This window comes from Amblyomma mixtum, chromosome 1 (assembly GCF_055824585.1).
Source record: "Amblyomma mixtum isolate Tamu chromosome 1, ASM5582458v1, whole genome shotgun sequence".
In the NCBI taxonomy this organism is placed as follows: domain Eukaryota; kingdom Metazoa; phylum Arthropoda; class Arachnida; order Ixodida; family Ixodidae; genus Amblyomma; species Amblyomma mixtum.
In genome coordinates, this window is record NC_143012.1 from 295,249,482 (window position 1) to 295,264,553 (window position 15,072).

Here is a 15,072-nt window from a genome sequence, read left to right on the forward strand (position 1 = left end):
GCACTATATAAATTTTGGCAAATGTGCAACCAATTTCTTAAGCTTGAAACATTACTGTACAGTGTGGTGGGTTCAGTAAACAAACGAAGTGTCTAATGGCAGTGCCTCAGAGGATTCAACTTATTCATGAGCATTCCTTTTGCATGTTTGGGCATGTGAAGCATACCGGTATTGCTGGCAGACATGTTGTAGGCAACCTGTTGTTCATGTTGCAGTCCTCTAAGGCAGCAAGCTCTTTGTCCATATTTATTATTTGCACATTTCTGCTTTGAAAGCTCTGGCAACTGAGCATGGATTAGAGCTCAGATTATTAGTTAGAAAGCTCAGAAATGTTTGCTAGTGTAGGATTAAAGTTTTGTCTGGTGGATTACATTAAATAAAGGCATGAAAAAAAAAAAAGGGCAGAAACAAACGAAATCTCACTGTTAACGTTATCTATCTACAAATCATGTAGATGTTTGGAAGGTGTTTTGCCTTTTCTTGGTCAGAATGAGCTGAAAACAAATGCTCAGTGTGAACAGATGCTGGTGTTGTGAACCCTTGTATGTTATGGAACATTGATTGGGCTGACCTTGTAATATCCTCAGGTCAAAGCCTTGGAGAAGAGCATCAGGTGCTGTGTCATTGTAAAGAAGCAAATTATTGCTGTTTACTGCTGCGGCAGAGCGAACACCTTCTAGGATTACTGTGTGACAAAGTGCACTGTTGTCTCTTCATTTGTTTTCTGCAAAGGCATTAGAGGCAGGAGAAGAGTCCATGTCTTCACATCTGTGACAATGCATTATCTTATATTCCTGTCTCAAGAACTGACAACGGGCAGTTCTTAAAGGGGTACTGAGAACGAAATTAAGTTGTTTAGCATTGAAACATTACCACGTTGAAAATGAGGCTCTTTGGCTAGCAAATGTTATGAAACGAAATGTAGGTATCATCACTACCAGCCATGTTTTTAAGCAAATTGCGGTGATGCGTGGGCAATTTTTTTTGTGTGGGTTCCCGAGATTAAACTATGTAGCCATTCTCTTCAGAACATTCACGGAGTCCTTTTCAGTCTTGATGTCTTTAAGTTTCGCCCAAGTAGCGTGAAAATTTTTAATAGAATTTTCTTGTAATAAATATGTTTATCAGCAAACATCAACATAGCCAGTAAGAGCAGCGACAGCATCAGTTTTTACTAAGAACACAAATTGGGTGCATTAGTTCTTAGTGTTCCTCTAATATTATTATCACAATCGTGCAATGTGCATCAGTCAAGCATATTTTTCACAGATATGGTCCCTGCATTTCTGGACTTAAAGGTGCACTGAAGAGGAATCTGAACTCGTCTTTTTGCCACGGGAACTCGATCTACACTTTCCGAGCATTCTTAGAAACTGCGACTTATTGCCCTGTGTGGCTGATTTCCCTAATTAAATGGAATTAACGTCCTGCTTTCTCCTTTATTTTTTTAATTCTCCCCGTACGGTGGGTGGAGTCGACCAACGCGTGGAGTGCCTTTCAGCCAGCTCCATGGAGGCTTTGGTTTCGCTTTATTTTGTTTCTTAGGTTTCCATGAATAAATAGTTTCATTCGCAGATAGTATAGCCGCAAAATAAGCCCGCAGAAATAAAAATATGCACTCGTGTTGGTCGACCCCGCCCACCATACGGGGAGAATTAAAAAAAAAAGGGGGCGGGAGCCAGACGTTAATACAATTTAATTAGGGAAATCGGCCACACAGGGCAATCAATCGAAGTTTATAAGAATGCTCAGAACGTGTAGATTGAGTTCCCGCGGCGAAAAGACGAGTTCAGATTCCTCTTCACTGCACCTTTAAATTGACCACCTCATAGTGTGTTTTGTTTTGTTGCTGTTTGCATTGTCTCTCTTCGTTGTGTAGCTTTTCTTTTCTGATTCCAGTTGCACACGTATGTGAAAACAGCGCAGCAAACAAAATTCACTTGAGCATTCAGTGCCTGTTCGTGTCTATCGTCTACTCTCCTTCGCTCTATTTTGCGAGCAATGTTTCACTACCAACTCTCCCAACTCATTTTGCTTTATCTAGTAATGGCCAAGATACAAAATTAGTCAGGCATTGATCTTTGTTAAGAGGATATTTTGTAATTTAATTCTAGTGCACATATTTCTTTTGGCTTTTAACTGCCTTAACTGTGTTCCAGTTACTGTTTTTGCTGTTGTGGTAATAGTATTTCGTAATGTTTATGGACTGCAGTTGACACTGGGAATGAGAAAATCCTATGCTGTTTCTTGGATTCTTGTGTCACTTAAGGTGTGAGACAGGTATTTATTTATGTGCTGTTTGCTCAGCCTTCAAGCGCAAACATTTCATAATTTTGCTACTTCAGACTTTCGTTTACTTGTATATTTTTTTTTTCAGCAATTGCATTCTGTTACATATGGGTGCTTGTGCTTACTGGCTTTCAGAAAACTCTGCTGGGTGAAGCCACCTTCGCCCTGGGTACACTAGTCCAGATGCCTGGCGGATTCCTTCGTCTTGCTCTCATGTAAGCTTTGCACGTGCCAGTTATGTGACTAAGTCATTTACTGACAGCCTTTTGGGTAGATAAAAACTTACTAAGGGCTTCGTGAGATCTGTGCTAGGCTGTTACCTCATGTTTATCTCAAGTGAAGCACAGCCAAATGTGCATTTGTCTAGCATGTCATTGGGCACATCAGCATCTTTCTTTGCACCACTGTTTTTGTGTAATATGTTGTTTTGTACTTGTAGAATTTAATCTCACCACTGAAAGGCATGCCATAAGTGGAAGGGATTCGGAGTGCAAGTGAGCAAAATAGTCGAGAGATGCTTTAGTAGAGCCCTTCATGTTTTATGCCTATACTGGCTATCTGCAATAGAATCTCAATGGTACAGTCACAGTTGATGCAAATTTCGGGATGATACGAATTCATAAAATTCCCCAGCCGGAGTGTGTTGTTTACAATGGGCAGAATTCCAGATGTTCCGAACACTCTTCCACGCCACTGTGGATGATATGAACATATAAACTGCCACCGCAGCCGCGATCACTAAGCCCTGCCCGCATATCGCCAATGCTGCGATTGCCAGTCATGCGGTATGCACCGTGAGCAGTAGTGCGCGGCCTGCACATAGTTGACGTCATGAGTGAGCGTGGGCGCGTAGTCCATACATCGCAGCGTTGTTGCCGATGTATTGTCGTATCATCAAGATTCAATATTTCGATAATGTTGTATCGTCGAAAATCGTATCATCAAGATTCTACTCTAGTTATGAAACACATGGGTCCCTCCATTCTGAAGTTTAATCGTCTTTGAAGTAACGGGTGCAGGGTGAATCTTGGTCGCTGTTTTATTTGCTTGATAACAGGGTATAAACATGGTTTTTTGTGATACTACTCCACACTCCTTTTATTTATTTTTGGGAAGGCGGGGCGCATAAAACGCGACATAAAATTTCTCATTTGCATTTCCAGCATTAGTGCATCCATGCTAGAGCTGTTTGACCTTCACATACTCTGTGAAAACATCCTTTCAGTGTCAAAGCTGCCATCTGAAACGCACAGCAGCATCAGAGCAATGCTCTGTTAACAAGGGATAATGCCGGATGCAGCAAGAAAGTAATCTATACCTTTGTGTTTGAGGGCTGGCTTTAAACAGGTAATTTGTTATGAAGTCAGGCGACACCTTGGATGGCTGTTGGCAAAGGGGTTCGTAGTCTCTTGCAATTAACTGACAAGCATACAGTCCAGTTCACTTCCAATGAATCTGTCTGCAGCTGAATGCATTTCCCACTAAAGGGCAACTGAAGAGGTTTTAGAATTCAATGAGTTTAGAATGGCAGAATGTGTAAAAACATGCATGTAAAGCCTGCGAAATTGTTTTGCGGTAGCATTTTAAATGGTCGCATAATCGTCGAATAAAGCGGCATTGGCATTCAGGCTTCTATGCAGTGCACAGCGACGGGCAGAGTTCCCGATAATGATGTCATGTACGACGGCGCAACGTTTCCGGGGAAGAAACGGTTGTTTCATAGAAGAAAATCAATGCCACCGAAGGTGAAGCTTACGAAGCATTGTTTGGCAGCATCTGACAACGCACAGCAGCATGCAGGCAAAGGCTGCAGACATCTGAAATTTCGGCAACAATGACGTCGCTACGAGTTTTCCCCCCACTTCCCGAACGCAGTGAGGGGAAGCCTGAACATCGTTGCGATTTTAATTGACAGTTACGTCACCATTTTAAATGCTAGTGCAAAAATACTTTGGATACTTTAGCTAAAAGTTTCATAGATCCAAATTCTTGAATAACCTAAAATTCTCAAAAAACCATTTCAGCTTCCCTTTAAGCAGGAGTGCTATGATTAGCCCAAGTGGGGAGTGATGGAGAGGAGGATACGAGAAGAGGGGCAGGAAGAAGCAAGCTTGCTACACAGCAGCATACCCGCAGCCTCCTATAAGCGATCTCCAAGAATTTACCCACTGAGGACAAATGGAAAGGACAGAGCAAGTTTGGTGCAAAATTTTCCTGTTACCGCCTCATCGTAAACAGTTCATAAAAATTAATCCATATGGATTAAAGTCATCCAGAGGCAACTTACAAATAGTATCATTAGCTATTGGTAAGATTTAATGTTACGGAGAAACTGGCTACTGCTTTCTGAGTATACCATTCCTCATGAGGGCCCAAAGTGCAAACTCTTTTTTTAAATCCTTGGCTAGGATGCTTTAATCAGGCTGGTTACATTGTAAAATTAACCGTAATAAAGTTCCGCTCTGGTTAGAGAACTATAGTACTGTTGTCACAAGCATTTAAAAAGCTCTGCAGCAGGTGACACGTGCACCTGGTGGCACATTACACTGTTACGGAACTTACCGGAATGGTGTAGGTACAGAAAACCGAAAACCTTCTTCAGGCCGGGTTGATTGGGAGTGAACAGACTATAGACAGCATGAAACAAAAAGCTGCAGGCTGAAATGCAGCTTAACAGTCCTAAATTTGACTCTGTGCGAAAGTATCTTGAAATTTCAGGTACCATTATCATGCTTAAAATTATCATTTTTGAAAGGTGTCGTAGTGGCCGCCCTTTTTCAAATTTTGGTTTTAAAAGTGATGATTTTTTAGAACAATTCTAGATGCGCTCACTTCTATTATGGATGCCGTCTTGTTTTTAGGATTCTCTCTTGGCATAATATCAAAAAGTATTTTTAAGGGCACAAAAATTTTGTTGCAGTTAGCCTTTAAACATGTCTTTTAAGTGGTTGCAGGGTACCTGCTGATGTCCCCATACTTTCAGTTGCTTGCTCTGGTAAACAACAATTTCGTGAAGACGTGTTTTCAGGTAGGAACCCGACTAAACCTGAATTTTGGACGTTAGTGCACAAACATTGAGCTGTGCCCAAAAAAGAAAGGCCGTAAAGTTAACCTCATTTGAGAGATTATAATAGCATTTATATGATGCTGTAAAAGAATAAAAAGAATTCAGCTTGTTTAAACGATGTTTTTATTGGTTTCCCTTTTCTTTTCTCTTTCTCTGCACAGATCACCGTCCTATGAAAATGTAGGTTTTGTAACTGTCACTGCAAGAGAACTCGAACCTGAGTTTTCTCTGGCCAATAAGAAAGACACAGGAGATCATTTTTGGCCTACGGTGAGATAACAGTTTACCACGTTGATGATGCAGTGCAGTTGTAGTTGATAAGTCTATGATGGAAAATATAGCTCATAAGATTATACTAATACAATGAAGGGAGCTATCACGCTTATGTAAAAGTGCAGCTGTCATTTTCTTTGGAAAAAATATCTAGATATTGATATTGCAGATAGAAGCTACTGTTTATGGATTCTGTACTGTGCATTTCGTCTTGCTATGGTAGTTAGCAACATTTGTAGTATGTAGGTTTCTAGTTTTTAGGACGGCCACGTGAGCTGCACTCCCAGATTTAGTTGCAGCAAAGGCAGTCTTCTTGTGCGCACTTTTGGAATTGTGTGATGTGCTTGTCAAAAAACATGTCATTTCGCCTGATTTTGCTTCACATGCATTACAACAAAGAATAATGTGGGGTCACTGTACCTGAGAATTCATCACTTCAACTCATTTGCATATATTTTAAGTCCATCATGGCACAGATCCCAATCCTGTCTGGAGTTGTCATATTAAAGGGACGCTAAGGAAAACTTCATCCAATTCTTGATTTCAGTAGAATTCTATTGTTAGGCTTTTCATGGCTCTGTTGACTTTTCTTTTACCGCAAATGATGCATTTGTCACTGAGAAATGAAGAGTTCAAAACGAAATATTTTTTTCACTACTTGATTAAAAATCTTGATATCTTGAGAGTGTTGCAGACTCTGAGATTGCTAGTGGGAAGTGAAGAGAAGTGTAATAACCTCAGAGATTTGCATACAGAGACAAAGTACTAATGTCTCACAGCTTGCTCGTTGAAATGGATCGGGGCATTTTCTAATAGAAAGCTCTGCCTTAAGCGAAAGTAGCTCTTGTGTCATAAGAATTCATTAATTCATCATCAGAATTCTCTATGCCAACTTCAATTTGTCGTCAGTGTCCCAGCACTAGCACATTCTTTGCAAATGTGTTTTTTTTTGTTTTTTTTCTAATGTGTGCATGTGGCGTTTGCAGGCCGATCGCCGTCGAACGTACTCATTGCCAGCATGTATTCCGCGTCGTGCCTGCACTCCTCTTCATGCGCAACTGCGGGTCATTTTTGATAACCTCAACTCCAAGACATATCGTTTCCACACGGGCCTGGGAGCCGAACTTCGTGTTCATGAAATCATGGCTGAGAGCAAGCTTTCTTTCTCTTTCCCACAGCTACTTCTGTGAGTGCCACCACCTGTCTCTAGCAGAAACTGGTACTAGTTTGTGCTAGTCATGCTAGGAAATCATTTGTAAGTGGGCTTTGTTCGGAAGTGTTCATAGTGTGGAAGTAAATGTCATCCAAAGTATTTTTTGGTTATTGTGACACACATTTAGTTTACACATTTAGGTAAGTTGAAAGTGTGTGTGTGTGTGTTTTTGGGAGGGGGGGGGGGGGGGGTGCACAAGCTCTATATTGAAGCAGACAGTTTGGTTATTGAAGTTTTGATTACTTACTTACTTACTTACTTACTTACATACATCACGTGGTGTTAGAAATGCCCTTTTCAGTAGGGTTTGTCATAAGTTTCAGTAAATGTTGTTTCATCGATGAAGATGCGTCTTATTTGTGAAATATGGACCGTGTTCATCCTTGTGCAGTCTGCTTCGTTAATTTAGCAGCTTAACTCAAAGTCTCTTGGTTACTAAGTAGTTGCATGTAATGTGTGCTATTATATAAGGGTCTTTAGCTTAGTATGACCTCATGTTCAGTTTAAAATGATGCATACTGCTTTTGCAATTTGCTGCCCTGTAGTTTTGCTTCACTTATGATTCATTCATCTGTTGGTGTTGGCTGAAAACTTCACTTTTGCTGATGTGTTCAAGGTATTGAATTGTTTCTGTTTTTTTGTTGCTGTTGTCTCTCTACATGCTGTCAGCAATCTGTGGATAAATGAAGAAAAGCAGCTGATGGACACTATCAGTCAGCTGGGAGAGGTACGCCCTATGCCTGCCTTGGGATTGCTTCGTGAAGCTGCAGTCTTTCCCACATTTCCTCTAATGTCGCACTGTCACCACTGAAGGAACACAAATGTTGATCAAATGAATGAGCAGATTTTCTTTTTTTACATCTCTGAACAAAAGAGGGCCACTGGAGCAACACCAAAGTCTCATGTGGTTTGATGGTGCCACAAGCATTTCGAGCAGTTAAATTGCTGTCAAACTGTGGCAACATGTGGTAACCACAAAGGCAGCCATCTCTTGCACATCTCACACCTTTATGGTACCACTTTTTATCACAATACACTGGTGCTTTTGAGCGAATGAGGACACTTAAAGTACACTTGGTGTTCCACTTCGCTTTTGCTGATGTAACAAAGTGCACCTTGGAAATCTCGGGCTCCACTATTCGCTGCCATTGCGTACACCTCTGCTAACCCCCCCCCTTTTTTTTAGTACATTCGTTCCTTTAATGCTTATGTCTGTGGGGAGCTAACACACGTGTTTTGTTATGCTCCATGGGATAGATGTCTCCTTTTTCTCATCATCTAAGCTTGAACATGTAATGACAAAGCATTGCCGTGTCTATTTGTTTTCTCTTTGCTAAGCACACTCACAACTGCGTCTTCTTTTTTTTTTCCTCTCCTCATGCCTGGCATCTTTATGTCACAAAAGCACTAAGAGTAGGCTCTGCACATGTGAAGAAGCAGCCTAGCAGCATTGGAAAGCACTTGTTCCCATCCTTGTGCCATTGTAAAAGCAGGGGCACATGTCATGTTGGCTCCTTTTCCTTTCAGCTTAGTCCCGAGTGGCAGGCCAAGCAACTGGTGGCCTTGGAGCGGCACCTGTTGAGAATCAGCACCTATTCAGAGGCACTAGAAAGCCTGGCCAAGCAACGCACCGCCCATTTCAAGCCGTCCCCGTCCAAAGCACTGCACTCACTGGAGTTTGCCCCCGTCAACATGCACCTGCAGAGGCTCTGGGTCCACAACACCAGCAGCCACAAAAGTGAGCCCACCATTTGCAGTGATGTGCCTCGCAGAATGTAAACAATGAACAGTGACTGTCAAATTGCTACCTTGAAACAGATTGGAGTTCTTCACTAGGTTGAACATAATAACCAGTTAATAAAAAAAAGTTCAACAAAGTGTGAAACATCATAGAGTTTGTCTTGTCTTTTGCAGAGTGCGTCTATGACGTAGTCACAGTGGGAGCATTCACTGCATATGCTCAAAAGTTTCAGCAAGGTGGCCTTCACAGACTTCTAAATCAGCTAAAGAATGCCTACCCCTCTCTTCAGTGAGTGCTGTTTTTTTTTTTTTTTATGACGGCTGGAGGGATTTATGCATGCAGTGTGAGATTCAGTTACTTTTATAGCACTTGTCCTGGTCGACTTAAACGGAAAACTCTGTGACTGCAGGTTATTTTTGTTTAAAGTTACCACCCCACTCTCTTGTCTAAAGTTGGATTGAAACAAAAATAACAGTTTTGAAATTAGCAACTTTCCTCGATGGCAGTTACGTTTTTGCTGCCATGAAGTGTGATCCTAACATGAGGAACTAGACTTGTGGTATTTCATTTTAATGGAGTATTGAGAGCAATACAGCTGAGTAAAACAAAACTGTCTACTTCGTTTTGTGCCTTCATAGCACCTTGTGGCAACATTCGTCAATATAAAGAGGGAGAACGTAGAGCCGAACCTTGTAATAACAAAATGGTTTATAATGAAATAATATACATTGAAGGAATGACAATTCCCCTTGGAAACTCTGTCAGCACAGATTATAATGAAGCTACAGCTATAACGAAGTAATAGACGGGCCCCTTCAACTTTGTCATAACGAGGTTCAACTGTATAACCAGTTTCAAGAAGGAAAGTGCAGTTTGATGCAGTAAAGAGGAGTCCGTGATAACTGTTAGTTACATACATTAAGTCACGGTAGTAGAAATTGCCGATGTGGAAAAGGCTTTGAATGAGACGCTTGTCCCTGTAGCACCAGATTCACTCTGGCACGACAGCTCTTGCCTGCCAATGCCTGCACGTAATGGACTTTTGTGCCCTCTTTGAATTTCTCCCCAGGCGGGAGAGCCAGCCGTGCATATTGGGGCCCGACCGGCTGTCAACAGCAGCACAAGCTGTGCTCAGCATTGAACATATCAGGGAAGACATTGAGGCCGATGTGCAGCAGCTCATGCAGTTGGCGGACCTCAAGGACATTGTCTGCATGGAGGCTGCTGCCACTAAGATTGGAGAGAAGGTATGTTGCTGACCCTGCTGGCACATTATGGACCACAAAGGACACGTTCCATTCACACAACAAACTGAACTTTCATTCTCTTTTCTTTCACTCTCCTTATCCCTTTCCCCACATGCTGTGTATAGACAAACCGGCCATTGCCTCGGCTGACCTCTTTGCCTTTATTTTTTCTTCTTCCCTCTTTCTTTGGCTGTGCACTGTTGACATGTGCTGAGGACAGTGGCCAGGGGCAGTGCAATAAGTTTCTGTGGGGGACGAGATTGCAAGCGTGCGTTTAGCTCATGGGAAAGATGTGGGCAGGGGGAGCTGTGTTGTTTGTACCTTCAATATACATTCTGGGGTCAGAAGCCATTCAGCCGGGTTAGCCCCCAGCTTGCTGTGTCCGTGGTGGTGGAAAGTGTATTTGTATGTGTGTACAGCTTTAATATAATCTCCTTGTAGCTCTTTTTCTTAAGTTTCTTCACCCGTTTTGGCCCTGCCCGCACAAACGTGGGTGTATGAAAAAAAAAATCTATTCTGGACTGTAAGGGATCTAGTCCATAAGTTTGTGAGGATTTTGGAACTAAACCTGTCTTCCTAGTTTAGGAAAACTCCCATGAAGGGTGCTTGTCTTTACTATCAAAAGGGCACATACTTGGAGACTTCCCGGATGGCATTCAAAGCCTTTAGCATGCTGCACAAAATGTGACATCTGATTATCTTTTACCATGTGTACTTCTGTAGGAAACTGCTACCAAGGTCTGAGTTTTCATGTAACTTGATGATCTCTGCTCCAGTGACAGTTTCATGAATAAAAGCCTGAAATCCCTGGGCTCATTCTGACAACTAAGGTTTCAATTTTGCAATGCTTTGATACCAGATGTTATGTTAGATGACATTAAAGAGTATGATTGCAGAAAGAAATTAGAGCTTCCCAGTTATGGTGTTTGCAGGCGTGAAGGAGCTTGGTGGTGCTTGTTAGGGTTAGAGCTCATGGCTGCTGGTACCATGATGCATTTCGGGCTTCCATGAAATGAAAGCAGAACTAGTGGTGTAGGATCTGAAATGTTCCGTGTCTTCTGGGGCACTTTAGTTAATTTGGCTATACAGCTGTTCACCAAGTAACTGGTCTGCTGCTCATGCTATTCATCTCGGTTGTGCTTCTTGACGCTGTATGAGTTGGCAGCCTCCTGGGCTCTATTAAAAGTTATTGTGCATTGGAAGAGAGGGTAGAGAGTTTTCATGAGGACAAAAGAATAAATGATTAATATGTTGGCCTTGAGCGGGCATACATATGTGATTCTTCAGTCTTGCTGTACATACTACTGAAAAAAGTAGGAGGCTTTGCAGGAATGTGATAACTTTGCAAAAAGCACCAGTTCAGAAAGTGTAGCTCTGCATCATTGGTATTAAAAGTACTACACGGTACCCTTGTGCTTTTACACGGTTGCCTATCTGATAGCATCATACAACACTCCCTAACTATGTGAAACGCCAGTATAATTGGGCTTCTAAGTAGTATGTCCATTTGTGCTCACTGGCATCTATTTTTGTTTGAGCATATTTGAAAGTATAGTCTTCCTTACTGCAGTGTTGGTGTGGAACTTATTGCCTCCCATTGCATTCTTTTATTTCTAAACATTTTGTGGAAGGATTAGAGAGCCTTGTATTGTCTGACTGATTTTGTTCGCTGTTTATTATTCATTGTTTGGAGTTCTGCATGCTTTTGTTCACTTGCCTTGGTGATTTGCACTTCGTTGTTGTGTCCTGGTATGATACTGTTCAAGTTTCTAATATGTTGCTTCTGCTTCTTAATCCAGACGTTTTTGTAATTACATTACTCACTAGTTAGCTAGCTGCAGAAGTGCCTTTGAGGACCCTAAAGGTGGATTCACACGACGGACCGCTTCACGGACCAATCGGTCACGTGATGTCTGACGCGTGGTCCCCCCGTCCGCGGCGAGCATTCACACGACGGGAGGAAGCAGCAGACGACAGCGCGGACGAGCCAGTCGGATTGTCGCACTGTCGGTGTAATCGTCTCTGTGCGTATCCCACAGAGCGGGAAAACATTCCACAAGGGCAAGAAAAAAAAAGGTTGCGTCATCTGTGAACCTAGAACCGTACGAACAAGACGCGCTTTGGCTGTTAGAAAGTTCGCCAAGTGGTTCCATCTTCGCAGCTGTCAACAGGACTGTAGTTTTTCGCGCTCTCATGTACTTTGGTTCGACCAGAGGCTTGCATTGGATTTTGTAAGCTTGCTCGTGTCCAGACTAAACAGTTTAACCGCTACTGCTTTGAGAGTCACGGCCAAGGATCTCAAGCAATCCGAAGTGTGAAAAGGTCTCTCGGCCATATCACGAATCGCTGCTCGCAAGTGAAGCGGAGCAGCGGGAATCAGTGACATAGGATCACGTGATGCCCATCCGCGAGGGCACTTCGCGATTTGGTCCGTCGTGTGAATCCAGCTTAAAGGGAATGGGATTTCATTTGAACGCCGCTACCATGAACGGGCCGTTTCCCCCTCCTGCTTACCCAGGCCAGGCAACTGACGACACTCTGCCATGCCTCATTGGTCGAAGAGGCCCTTACCATCTGGGAGGGGGCTCGCTGTGTAAAGCCCAGCAATGCCCTCTCTGGCAAGACATCCCCAAAGGCAGTCGGCCGAGCTCCGCCCATGGCGCGGCTCAAGTCGGCATCTCTGCCACGGGAGTTCCCGGCGCCACCTTGTGCATCATCTGGTGAGCTCACGGATCTTGGTCAAGCCACAGTTTTCAAGCAAACACACTGTGTTTAGGTGCTCAGTACTCATGGCAATAGAAGTTAAACTCCAGCACGTATATTTACATGAAAACATTTTTCACAAAAACAACTTTTAAAAGTACGACATATGTACATAAAATATAGAGAGCTTTATTGCTGTCCTCAACATTTCAGGATTCGTGCACAAGAAGCAGAATAATTTTTCTGTCATTCGTAAACGCCAGAGGGATTAGTAATAGCAATCGCAGAAAAATTGAAAGCTGAGAAAATCAACCTTAAAGTTTATTGCCTCGTATGATTTTACCGTTGGCCAGCGAAATGCAGCATTGCAATCAACAGAAGCTTTGATATTCTGATCTCGCCTTTTCTTAGGGATACTAAGATCGTGGTGCTGAACTTATCAGAAACCCACAATATTCGCAATGCACCAGGATGATTAGAAGCATGATTTGCTAACAATAGAGGTGACTGTACCTGACAGCATGCAGTAAGGCTTTACTTACGGAGGTATTGTGACCAAAGTGGATAAGCATGCAGCCATGAATGCTTAGTTTTGTTGAATTGTTTTAAGTGTTTGGCATTAATTGCTGAGAGATAATTCCCCCAGAATTTTGACCAACTTGAGGTTTTACAGAATGAATATCTTCATTTACTTTGTTGCAGGTTCACCCACAGATGAATCATCTGGTGACGAAGCACCCAATGATGCAACATCAGTCAACGGAAATGTGACCAGTGCTCAGGTTCGCCCAATGCCCCAGTTGCACAAATCAGACTCCATGTATTCGACGGAGGAGTCTCGCTTCTCTGGCATGTCAGAAGAATTCGAGCCTCTCGTGAGTTTTTATCATCCATGCACATGTTGTTGTCAACTGCTGGTTAATGACCTTAGCAGGACCCTGATTTCTTGCAGTGAAGTTGATGTGCCTTGAGAAGGCTAAAACGGTATTGTTAATGATAGTTATCAGTGCTGCCGTGCAAGTTTGATGGTCTGGCTCCTAGCATGATGAGCGGTGTTTTGCTCTTCTTGCTTTGTTGTCCTGTAACTGATTGCAAGTTTGCGCTTGGTCAAGGTCCTAGTACACCATGAAAATGAGAGCAGTACTCAATGAGCCATAATGGACTCTGTCTGGGCAACCCTCTGGGGAATAGGAAACTGAAAGCATCGCACTATGATAGCTGGATTAAAACCTGGTCAGCCTCGCCTGTAAAGCATTTGATGTTTAGAAAAGGGTGTGTGCATGTCGGGTCTGTTTTTAATGACTCAGCGTTACGGTCCCATTTTGCCAAAGTGGTGGTGGTGGGTTGTCCATGTAAATTTCACCTCCCCAGAGCCCCTAGCGGCACTCCCAAAAGCTCTGGGATATGTACTGTGATGTCACCGCATGAAGCGCGCCACTCGCTGGCACTATTAGCATGGGGAGAACACATGATATACTTCTGATTGCTTCTGCAGATCACACCACGATAACATGATCGCCGCATGCGCCTTAGCCTCTTGTGTCATGCCAGCTTAGTTCTCCTCCTGGTTTCTAAGCGTTTAGGTGTGTGTAGTCTTGGCTTCTATTCCTTCCACATCGTCTGGCATTGGCTAAGGCATCTCGGCAGCATCCTGTTGCACTTGGTGACCACAGCAACAATGGCTGCTGTGCAAGGAACAAGATCTCTCGCAGCTACAGCGACACCATGAAGCTAAAACTCAGCGTATTTGTCACACCACATTGTATGACCACCTGTCAATTTTTGTTTACTGAATTGAGGACCGTTCTCTTCCCAGGACCTGACGCATCTGAACATCCGTGCCAGCATCATGTGCATGGTAGGACGGGTGCAGCACCTGGCCCATGCAGATGACGATCAGAACGCTGACACTGCTGAGGTGTTTGACCCACTGACCCCCGTCAGCACACCAGGCGACATGTCGCCCTGGCAAGCCGAACTGGCACCAAGTGTCCGGAAGCTGCGCCAGTCCATGGCTTGCCTGCAGAAAGTGGCCCGCTTCACCTATGCGCTGCTCTCACTCAAGGTGCCTGTTTCACTCCCGTATATTGAAGTGCCAAGCCTTATTGCATTTGCAAACAAACAGCATTGTTCAGAAGTCATCAGAATATATTTGTTGGTCATTTTTTTCATTAGGCTCTGATTGAGTTGCAAAGGGGGATAGTACAGTGGACTCTCCTTATTTAGAACTCCCTTGATTCGAACTTCCGGTTAATTCAAATTGATGGCTTGCTCTTATTAACAGCAGTGTGTCTGAGTTCATACAAGGTGAACCAGCCCCCACAGGGTTTTAAACTGCCGCATTTATTTGCATCGCTTGCACTGCATGCACTAGCACTGACTTCATTATCAATGGGCACTGTCCTGTGCACGGCACAAGGGCTCCTCCCCTTAGAGCAGTGGCCCAGCTGCCTTGCCTAATGTGGGCTCTGTCAGGGTAGGGCACGGCAGGTTTGGAAGGAATCCAACGTCAGAGAGGTCAAGGTCAGAGAGAGTTTGT

The 15,072-nt window shown here is 43.3% G+C and overlaps 1 protein-coding gene across 6 annotated transcripts in view; it reads left to right on the forward strand.

The window, feature by feature from the left end:
• LOC149372118 (inositol polyphosphate-4-phosphatase type I A-like) overlaps positions 1 to 15,072 on the forward strand; it is a 57,117-nt gene that overhangs the window by 7,815 nt on the left and 34,230 nt on the right. For all 6 annotated transcript variants that reach the window (XM_089566492.1, XM_089566491.1, XM_089566494.1 and 3 more), the window contains 10 exons: positions 2,425 to 2,504; positions 5,518 to 5,626; positions 6,616 to 6,815; positions 7,512 to 7,569; positions 8,370 to 8,580; positions 8,757 to 8,871; positions 9,653 to 9,830; positions 12,349 to 12,550; positions 13,236 to 13,408; positions 14,350 to 14,598. In XM_089566492.1, coding sequence (XP_089422618.1) covers positions 2,425 to 2,504; positions 5,518 to 5,626; positions 6,616 to 6,815; positions 7,512 to 7,569; positions 8,370 to 8,580; positions 8,757 to 8,871; positions 9,653 to 9,830; positions 12,349 to 12,550; positions 13,236 to 13,408; positions 14,350 to 14,598 — 1,575 coding nt within the window. The remainder of the gene's footprint in view (positions 1 to 2,424; positions 2,505 to 5,517; positions 5,627 to 6,615; positions 6,816 to 7,511; positions 7,570 to 8,369; positions 8,581 to 8,756; positions 8,872 to 9,652; positions 9,831 to 12,348; positions 12,551 to 13,235; positions 13,409 to 14,349; positions 14,599 to 15,072) is intronic.